This window comes from Squalius cephalus (assembly GCF_949319135.1).
Source record: "Squalius cephalus genome assembly, chromosome: 3".
Taxonomy (NCBI): Eukaryota; Metazoa; Chordata; class Actinopteri; order Cypriniformes; family Leuciscidae; genus Squalius; species Squalius cephalus.
Window position 1 is genome coordinate 10,182,501 of NC_137124.1, and position 10,672 is coordinate 10,193,172.

Below are 10,672 nucleotides of genomic sequence, written 5' to 3' on the forward strand. Positions count from 1 at the left end.
TAGAGTTTTATATAGTACATATCGTGATCGCACATGACACACATACACACACCTGTTAACTTTAGAGTCTTCCTTTTCCTGCCCTGAAAATTAACGACAAATGGCATACAGCCAAGACACAAGCGCACAACAATAATGTATTGTGTGCATAAAATCACACGGAAAAAAATTCAAAGCCGTAGACAAAAAAAGTCACATTTCTGCATTATAACACACACAAATGTTTACAAAAAGACAGACATACAGCAGTAAATATATCAGATTTGTAATTAAGCTGATTTATTTATTGTAATATGGCTTTGCACTGAAAGTACACTTGACAAGCCTTTTTAATTCAACTTTTTATTAGTAGAGAAGAGAACTAAAATGTAATACACACACTGATTGACACTCAAAAGTGTGAAAGCCCCTTTCCGCCACATAAGAAAAACAACCATGCTTTGGTAAATCATAATTTTATGAGATGATAAAAAAAAAGTCATAATTACGAGATGAAAAGTTGAAATTATGACATACTAAATGGAAATTATGATGCAGAAAGTCATAACCATGATATTAAACATATATTAAACCATGATGTTAAACATGATATAATCGAGATTATGGCCAAAAGTCATACATTTCAACGATTTAATCTCATCATTTCTAATGCGTCATAATTTAAATTTTCTATGAGATAATTATGACATAAAAAGTCAGAATTATGTCTTGGTATTTCATGATTTTTTTAAGTCATCATTTTATTTTTGGGCCTGGTTTCACAGACAGGGCTTAGATTAAAGGGGGGGGGGGGGGTACAATGGTGTTTCATGTATTCAGAGTTGTTTACAGTGTTAAAGAGATGGATTCTCATGCTAAACATGGGCAAAGTTTAAAAAAATATTTTGGACGAATAACGGAGAATTTCTATGCTGAAAATCTTACTTCCGGGTTGGTACAAGTTTCGGCTATTTTTTTTTAGATCGTGGATCTAATGACGTAGATCAGAGTGCAACTCCTTATATGAGCATTTCTCTCGGAAAAGCTCGCCCGCGCACACGTCGACTAGAGGAGAGCGAGACCGCGCACATCAACGCGCTTCAACAGGAAATCATCGGCAGCGCTGCATAGGATTTGTTCAAGAATGTCTCCAAAAAAGTGTGTATTTGGATGTGAGGGAAAGCTTACCGTGTTCAGTTTTCTAAAGAACCCAGTGTTACAGGAACAGTGGATGCAGTTTGTTTTTCCGGGGGAGCAACGGAGTGTAGGAAGTGCGGTTGTGTGTTCTGGCCATTTCAGTGACGAATGTTTTATTAACAAGGCTCAGGTCGACGCTGGATTTGCAAATCGTTTGCTATTAAAACGTGGAGCGGTCCCAGTGATAAAAGACCCCATTCATGTAAGTACAACTGGATCAGATTTCTGTCTTTTGCTTGAAATCAAGCACTACCGCTTGACTCTATAGCTCCGCCTCCAGGACCTCGGCTTTTTCCGGAGAGAATCGGAAAGCTGTATTTTTCTTTTCTAAATATAATAAAACTAAACACTTTTTTGAGATATCAAGGATGCACTACTACTCTATAGGTACTCAAGATTAACATGAGATTAGGTGAAACTGTGCATGTTATGTACCCTTTAAGCCAGGATTAGGCCTAGTTTAATTAGGACATTTAAATAGCTTTTATAAACGTGCCTTAGAAAAAACATTACTGGTGTGAATCTTGAGACAAAACAATGGCACTGACATATTTTTAAGATACACCAGTGCAAGTTGCTTTCAGTCAAACAGGCATTTTAGTCTGGGACTAGACTTAAGCCGGGGGTGTATCTCATAATTATGTCATAATTTTGACTTTTTAACTTGTAATTATGACTGTTTAAAGCATGATTTTTTCCCCCAGTGGCATAAATTGGTTTCATAAACAAAAGTCATCCTAAATCACTTTAATTTCCAATGTAAATGCATTTCTACTTTGACCACTTAAACTTGAAAAAGCAGAAAGGGACTAAAACTGGCCTCAGAGAATATAAAACAGTTCTGAGACAATATGAGGATCTGTATGTGTGCGTCTAACCAGGATAAGGATAAGACAACAGAACAGCCTGTTTGGGCCCAAGCTCTAGCTTCTCTACCGACACCTTGCTATCCACGGCCAGATTCACAGCATCTGTGGTGAGGCGAACCTGAGCTTGAGCCGGCAGGTCACTATTAGTGAGCTTCATGGTTACAGAGTCATTTCCCCAGTTCACGGCGGTAACGAAGCGTTCGCTCTGATCCCAAAGGCGGAGAAATGCTAATGAAGTGGCTGAACTGTAAAGACTGACATATTCTCCGTGCAGAAGCGATCGCTCTTTTCCTTTCAGATCACTGAGCGCTTTGAAGAAGTCGCGTACTGCGATACGCTCCTCCTGCAGAGTCTGAATGAGTGGAAGACACACAGTGTGCTGGTTTTAAATTTGTAATTAGTACAGTGATGAGATCACATCTACTTGTTATGAATAGCCATGAAAATAATGATGAGAATGTACCTTTGCTGTTGCATTCGTCGCTTCTACTGGGTTTTCCAAGTCCCACATTGTTTGAAGTTTTTCCTGTAAAGGAGGAATCTTAAGTCATCAGCATTATGACAATAACTTGGCTAAATATAAACATTGCTATTCTCAGGCCTTATTCTTAGCATAGAAAGCTGAGAAACTAAAGACTTTCACCGTCTCGCTGAGAACGTTAGTCAGTATTTTTATGAAACCTAAAGTGAATTTTTGAAAAACAGTTTAAAGTTGGCATGAAATGAAAATGCACCCTAGCTATTTTCCAAATGCATGTTATTGATGTAATTGTGAACAATTAATCCGTGCATGTGTTTATTTTTATTTTATTTTTATTTTAACCTCAATTCTTAAGTCACTATATAAAAGAAAATATCGGTCGCTACTTCCATTTCATCGCAACTTTAGACATTTTTTGGAAAGTTTGTATAGGCCCTAAATATCGACTAGATAGATAGATGTAGATAGACGAATGGATTGATGGTAGATGGATGATATATGGATAGATGGAAGGACAGATAGATGGAAGGACAGATAGATGGAAGGACAGATAGATGGATGGATAGATAGACGGATGGATAGATGGATAAATTCCAACTCAATATTTGAAAGAGGGCCAATTCTGATATTTGTGCCAAAACACTGATTCAGTTTCCCATTTATTCATCCATCTATGCTGTTTTCAATCATCTCCCTTGCATGCTCCACTCACCCCTGCCTTGAGTCCGACCTCGTCTCCGGCGCTGAACACAGGAGTGCCGGGCAGTGTGAACAGCAGTGTGTGAAAGAGCCTCACTGCTGGAGATCCCAGAGACCGTCCTCTCAGCCTCCAGCCCAGACTCGTCTGCAGGTGACCAGAGTACAGCTTCTGTATCACCTGTGCCTGTGTCACGCCGGACTCGGTCAGATCAGCCGGATCAGTCAGGAGCAGGTCAACACCTGAGCGGTTCAGCAGGAGAGAGACTTCATCCACAGGGCCGGTGACTGATCCCATCAGAGCTCTGAGAGAGATCAGGAGAGATGGAGAGGTTTAGGTAAGGGGAAACTGTCCAAAAAATAGTGAAGGCTAGAAAAATAGTTGGTGCTTGTAAACAGAAGAGAATAAATAGATGGAAAAACAATTTGAGGGAGCAAGTTGCAGTGCTCATTTGCCCATCTGGCCAGCAGGTGTCTCTATTTCATTTAAATAAATCAACAGAAAAGAAATTACAATAGGTGCAGCAAGCTATTTCTGAGAAACTCTGTTAAACATTTAAATACACCTAAACTAACAATTTTGTGAATATTTGTTAAATGTCTGTTATGTGTGTGTATGCTGAAAAAAAATGTGTTTGTACATAGTCCTGGCTGTGCAAATTGGAGAAAAAAACTAAGTGGATCAGAATGATCCATGGAGCAACAAAACACTGTTGTAGCCAATCAGCAGGGGCAGTAGGGGGCGTGTCCACTCATGAAAGGGGAGGAGAGAGAGTGAGCCAATCAGCAGTAGGGGGCGTGTCCACTCATGATGGGTGAGGAGAGAGAGTGAGCCAATCAGCAGTAGGGGGCGTGTCCACTCATGATGGGGGAGGAGAAAGAGTGAGCCAATTAGCAGTAGGGGGCGTGTCCACGCATGATGGGGGAGGAGAGAGAGTGAGCCAATAAGCAGTAGGGGGCGTGTCCACTCATGATGGGGGAGGAGAGAGTGAGCCAATAAGCAGTAGGGGGCGTGTCCACTCATGATGGTGGAGGAGAGTGAGCCAATAAGCAGTAGGGGGTGTGTCCACTCATGATGGGGGAGGATGCCAAGATTGATTTAATATGTAACATTATTTTTGTTGCTTTTTGACTGAACCAAGATATGCTGTTGTCACAGCTGATTCATTCATACTTGCGTTCATACCTGAGTTTACGAGTTGGGGGCGTGTCAGTGAGAAACGTGTCGGAATACCACAATAGCTACCACTTATAAGTATTTAACATTGTCAGTTTTTTGTTTACAACAAAATAAGCTAATTGCCTGCACAAAATATGATAGCATTGTAATTTAAACATTTACAGTGTAACGATAAAGTTTACAGTGGCTTCAAAAATAAATAAAAAAACATAAAAAGCAAAACACACCTGATCCACATTCTTTGTTCTAAATCTTTTAAGACCTAGACTTTAAAAACCTTGCTTTATTTTTGTGTAGTTAATTAAGAGAAGGTACATCGCCATCTTGCTCTGACAAAAGTGAATTGAACGCAGCTGATGTCGTAAACACGACTTCCCAACTCGTAAATACGGACTTTCCAGGAGGACTTGAACGCACCAATAGTTTGGGTGTCGATTTCAATTATCACGTGTTTCTCAGAAATTGCTTACTGCACCTTTAAGAGTTTTTATAAGTTTTAAGAACACAACTAAAGAGACGTACACTTTTTTAGTATTATCGGTTTGGTTGAATACGACTTGTATAGATGGCCAGTAGTGTGATTCTGCGATGTCTTTCAGGTCAGACAGGAAAATGCCATCAAATCCTTTAGTCAACCAGTATGCACATGCTTCCTAAAAAATTCAAAACAAATTAAATAGTGGTATCATATACTTTTCTATACATGTTGTAATTCTAATATCTAAAATCTGCAATTTTTCTCATACAAGTTTCTCATCTTTTCATCTAACCGTATTCTCCGTCCACATGAATAGGACTTCCTTCACAATTTCCTCTGTCTTATCAGCACTTACTCTGATTTTCTCAGCAACAGTGGTAACATTCTTGGGTTTTTCATAGTTGGGTGTTAAATTCAGCACTATGGAGATACCTGTGAAAGAGAGAGAGAAAGAGACAGAGCAGGGGAAAAAGAGTGGGAAAATAAGACGATCATCTATAAAGTTTGCACAGGTTTGTATTGTAGTGTTCATTTAATTTTATTTGCATTTACAAAATCCCTCATTTGCTGAAAATAGTCAAAATTGCAACACTTGGCTCAGTCAGCAAAAGCTTCCGAACAGTCTTTTTAGAGTGCTAACAAAATGTTTTTTAAAAAAAATAAAAATAACCCAGTGACTCACTACAGATGTCAAGGGTGAACTTGTAACTTGCAACTTGTTATACTGTAGCACAGAAGAATCAAAGACCAATTGTAAAGTGGCTTCAATGTTTAGATGTCTATTTTAAGGTGTGGATGTTGTCATCGAGGATGATTCAAATGTACAGCTATTAGCAAACCTTCAGTGGCAGTCAGAATTAAAAATGTACTCCTGGATGAAAGGTCATTCAGGGTCAAAGGTCACCTTTTTTATGCGCTTGCTCCAGCAGAGATTTCAGTTCATTCTCAGTGCCTACTTTAGAGTTAATTAAAGTTAGATTCGGTGTATCCGGCCGGTCTGCTTGCACAGTGTGTATCGGACCCAGAACAAGCCCCTTCACCTTCATCTGGCTCAGATAGTCCAGCTTCTCCTCCACTCCTACAGAGAATGAGAGCACGAATAAAAGGAAAGATGAGGAGTATTGCACAGCCTCTTTTTACATTATGAACTTAAAACTAAAGTAGACATTTATAATGCCTATAGTACTAATGTAGTAGGCTACTTTACACACACACACACACACACACACACACACACATATATATATATATATATTTAACTTTTATATATGTCGATTCAGATATATAAGAATCAAAATAAATTTGTTTTGGCTACTGCATGTATATATGTGCAGAAGGGCTGTCAAATTAAAATGCGAATTTTTAATATTCGTCTTGTTTAAAATAAAAATCCATATTAGAATGCAAAAACGGTGCATCTGAAATGTAGGTGTGCGTCACTCAGCCTGATGCAAGATGTGCGACGATGATGTACGGGTCGTTGTTGCGTTTTAATGTTTTTCTTATCCTGTCCAGTTGAATGCATTGGCGCTGTTGCGTTGTTAACTAAACACATTGCAGAAATGGAGACGCTCAGTTCGGAGAAGATCTTGGTTGAGTCAAAACCGTAACCATTTTCTGCGCTCCTTTTCCATTGATTTAAATGTAAATAGACGGTAGAGCGCCAAATAGCGCTAGACGGACAACTTTGACCCTGCACTCGCGTCTCGCACAAGAGAGCCGCGTGTTTAGAAGACATGTAGCAGGCCTAAAGTTGAAAGACGTTTTTGAGATGCTGTGGGTTTTTCGAGATGTGGGTTTTTCCCCCCATTCTACTGCATCTCATGTTTTAAATGCAGAAAGTACTCTGTGTGATCGGCTCTTTGTAAACGGTGCATGAACAGGTGCATGATGCTGTTTTTTACATAATTGTTTTAAATGCAATTTACGAAATTATATTGGATTAATATTTTGATCATTGTGCCCTCTTGTGGCCTCAGGATAAATGCTTTTTTCCCCCTAACTGAAATTATGCTTTTTAAATTAGAATATAATTTAAATATTAGTAATATTTAAGTATACATTTCGAATTTAGTTTTTCAGCCATTTTGACAGCCCTAATGTGCAGTTTGCAATTCTGTAATATACTGTAAAACAAGGCTAAAAAAAACAAAAAAACATAGCAAATAGAATTATTCAAATAAAACACATAGACATGGGGGATGAAAAAAGAAGAAGATATTTCCATTTATCTCACCTTTCAGTCCATTGTCAGAGAAAGCGCTCACGTCAGATATCTTGTACAGAAGACCTTTGTTCCACCAGTTCATCTCAGGAATGGGTTTACAGCGTGGAGCCTGTACTATGATCACTATTGCTCCAGCTAACATGCCGACCCAGCCGAGCCAGAACAGAACCAGCAAAGCCCAACGAGTCCGAATCCACCTGTAGAAAACATGCAAATGATAGATAGATAGACAGATAGATAGATAGATAGATAGATAGATAGATAGATAGATAGATAGATAGATAGATAGATAGATACAACTATTGATAGATAGAATGATAGATAGATAGATAGATAGATAGATAGATAGATGGATAGATAGCATACCCAGTTGTACCAGCGATTTGAATTAACTCGTCTTTAGAGAGGCCATACTTCACTCCAGTGTTGTCTGGGACCGTGACCTTCACGCAGCCGTTGTTTTCTCGGGTCATTAGCTGTTTTGCCTGATCCACCTCCTTCAGTTCTACGTCCTTCATTTCTTTTCTCTTATGTTAGTTTATGTCAGAATACTGAATAAAAACATACAAAGCAAAAGCTATTAGTACTAATTCATTACATTTCAGGCAACAAATGGTTACCATGTATGTAAACTGCTTTTAAGTGAAGTTTATTAATTACAGGCAGCCATAAAAGTTTAATAATGAACAGACCATGATAAAAATCATTCTTTTTAACAATACAAAGCAACATAGAGTTATAATAACTACTGCTGTCATAGCTTCAATAGCACATTATAGTTTGATAACATAGAATAAAAATATGATAAATAAATAATACAAAAACAAAAATACCTGAAGATTGCTCAGTTAAATATCTGTGTAGAGTTCAGGCGAGTCGTCCTCAGTGTTGTCGGGCAGAACACAGTGGTTTGGTGGTCAGTTCACTTTTATGAAGACTTCATTTGTTCCCGCCCCTAAAAGCCAACAAGTACACACACAGCACTGGAGGAGTGACGGTGGTACAGAACCAAAGAAACCACAGAAAATACAAGCAACTTAATAAAATACGTGTTTAAATGTCACGTGTTACCTTTGTATGCACAAACAGCAACTTTTTTTATTTTATTTTGGTCGGGCAGTGAAAGCATACCTAAGCAAACCTATTCCCACAAACACTTGCTTTTAATGCACTTACCACCGAGACAGAACCAGACACAGAGCTGATTATTATGATTTTTTTTCTATTGCAGGAAGATGTAAACGTTCTCAAAGACACATCTTCCCTGTCTCCTTCCCTCAGTTTAAGATGAACAATAGCAGCTGAGGGGAAGAGGAAGAGTCTGAGGAGTGCGGTTTGTTTTCTCAGCTCTGCACGGGGTCCTGAGGTTCACAGATGCTCTGCAGGGGTCTGGGTGGACCTTCCTAAGCCTGTCTGATCCTGCTCTCCAGAACCTCTTTCACACACACACACACACACACACACACACACACACACACACACACACACACACACTACAACCAGATGGAACTGCTCTGTTTTCCCCCAAGCGTGTTTATTGTTTCTGTTGTAGGCTTTGAGGAGTCGGTGTGTTGTGTGAGTTGTGCTTCATTCCAATGCAGGTCACTAGTTTCTGTAAGGTACTGTATTCATTTTTTTGGGAGATGTGAATAGTATGCATACACATCAAATTTATAGTAACGTTTATCTTAATTATTTTCCTGGATGGATATTGGCTGAAAACAAGAATTTGTGTCTAGAAACACAAAGTAAATTAAATAGACAAAATATAACTTGTTATAATGTTTTCCATACAGATTAATGTTTTAATATTATCCCGTATCTTTATCCTGTTAGTATAGTTTAAAAAAAAAAGTTCTTACAAGATAAAACATGTATCCTACTTGTAAAGTATATGGTAGAGTAAATGATTGGGTTATGCTTTATTTTAAGGTGTCTGTGTTACAGTGTAATTATACATAAGTATTGAGTAATAATAATTAACTACATGTACTTACTATAGGGTTATAGGACTGGGGTTTTATTTAGGGTTAGTTACATGTAATTATGCATTATTTATAGTTACTAGTGCAAAATGCCCGTGCAAAATCAGTTTTTGTGTGTGTTTTTAGTAATTGTTGGTTTGTTGTGTTTGAGTGCTCATTGTTACACAGTTACAATTACACAGCAAAAGTTCAGTGACATTTTTATTTGTGCATGGTAGAAAGCACACAGTGAACTCCGAGAAAACGCTATGCTTGAGCAAACATTTTGTGAATAGGCTGTGAAGTGTGAACGCATTGAATAGGATATGTTTAGTTGGTGAATAGCATGGGCTACTATTACACAGTAGCGATAACGTTAAGCGCACCAGAATGAAATATAATATTCAGAAGTAAACAGCATAGCTGACATATAGATTCAGTTAACATCCACAAATGAATAAGCGCATCGATTCAGGGAGCAGTGCAAAGTGCCCGTGCAAAATCAGTTTTTGTGTGTGTTTTTAGTAATTGTTGGTTTGGTGTATTTGAGTGCTCATTGTTACAATTACACAGCAAAAGTTCAGTGACATTTTTATTTGTGCATGGTAGAAAGCAAATACTGATACTGACATAATGACACACAATAAATATGGAAAATTGAACTACTCTATTCAGGGAGCCGGCTACACAGCTAGGGAACTCCGAGAAAACGCTACTTAAGCTCCGTTGCTTTCTTCGACCCTCTCTGTCTCTGGGCCTGCGCTGTGCTCATTCATGAAACATTCGTAAATATATTTTTTTACAGTCTATGGTAAATATATATGAGTAAATAGGGTGAATAGTGGTAAAGTGGGACAATGGGTAAAGTGGGACAGTTAAGCTTAATAATTTATATCTTTGCATGTAAATTATTCCATTACTAAAAATCAACACTGAGCTCATCATAAGCAAGTATGTGATTAAAAAATATAGATTCTGTAACTATGACATCACTTCCGGGGGTGTGGCACACCATATTCAACAACCTTACAGTGAACCATGGGGGTAAAGTAAAATGACATAGCATTCTGAGGTGAATAATGTTAAGATTATAAAAATTAAAACACTTATGGACCATTTGTAATTGTTATATATTTTGTTATAGGATGTAATGGTGAATCAGAATTAGTAAAAATCACATTCATATGAATCTTTTTTGTTTGTTTTTTATGTGATTTTGACACTGTCCCAGTTTGCCATTAGCGTATTGTTAAACTGGGACAGGGTATTACTGGCAAACTGGGACAGCCATTTAAGTCATTCTAATGGGGGAATTGAGTTCCCTTTTTGTATGCCCCTCATAAATTTAGTTAGCTAGCTGGATATTTCAACAAAGATTGTAAACTGATTTTAAAAAACAATGCCAATTCCAAAAAAAAAAATCAAAAATAAAAAAAATAAAAAAAACAAGAAAGATGGAGGGTACAAGCTTGGATGCCTGGACATTTGCAATATTTGCAAAAAACTTTTCAACAAAAAGAAATGAAACTTAGCCTGTCTGTAATAAAATTAGCCTATAAGAAGAAATGTTTATGAAGATTTCTATTTTTTAAATTTATATG

At 37.8% G+C, this 10,672-nt stretch overlaps 1 protein-coding gene across 3 annotated transcripts; it reads right to left on the reverse strand.

The window, feature by feature from the left end:
• Positions 1-258: 258 nt before the first annotated feature.
• Positions 259-8,019, reverse strand: LOC307155147 (amino acid transporter heavy chain SLC3A2-like). 3 transcript variants are annotated; one of them, XM_079865605.1, is made up of 9 exons: positions 7,927-8,011; positions 7,474-7,658; positions 7,117-7,304; positions 5,785-5,958; positions 5,236-5,312; positions 4,925-5,055; positions 3,239-3,527; positions 2,509-2,571; positions 259-2,397 (listed from the first exon to the last, which is right to left on the reverse strand). In XM_079865605.1, the coding sequence occupies exons 2-9, from the start codon at positions 7,623-7,625 to the stop codon at positions 2,050-2,052; spliced, it is 1,422 nt and encodes a 473-aa protein (XP_079721731.1). In that variant the 5' UTR covers positions 7,626-7,658; positions 7,927-8,011; the 3' UTR covers positions 259-2,049. The 3 variants fall into 3 exon arrangements, with proteins under 3 accessions (XP_079721731.1, XP_079721730.1, XP_079721729.1); XM_079865604.1 differs by having other exon boundaries at positions 273-2,397; positions 7,941-8,019; XM_079865603.1 differs by having other exon boundaries at positions 295-2,424; positions 7,941-8,019.
• Positions 8,020-10,672: the final 2,653 nt, after the last annotated feature.

What these genes read in the sequence shown, in the direction of transcription:
- LOC307155147 (XM_079865603.1), bottom strand. Translation starts at nt 7,625, where the DNA reads ATGAAGGACGTAGAACTGAAGGAGGTGGATCAGGCAAAACAGCTAATG. An exon ending in CAAATCGCTGGTACAACTGG is followed by an intron (nt 7,305 to 7,473) that starts GTATGCTATCTA and finishes TGTTTTCTACAG; the next exon opens with GTGGATTCGGACTCGTTGGG. An exon ending in CTCTGACAATGGACTGAAAG is followed by an intron (nt 5,959 to 7,116) that starts GTGAGATAAATG and finishes CATTCTCTGTAG; the next exon opens with GAGTGGAGGAGAAGCTGGAC.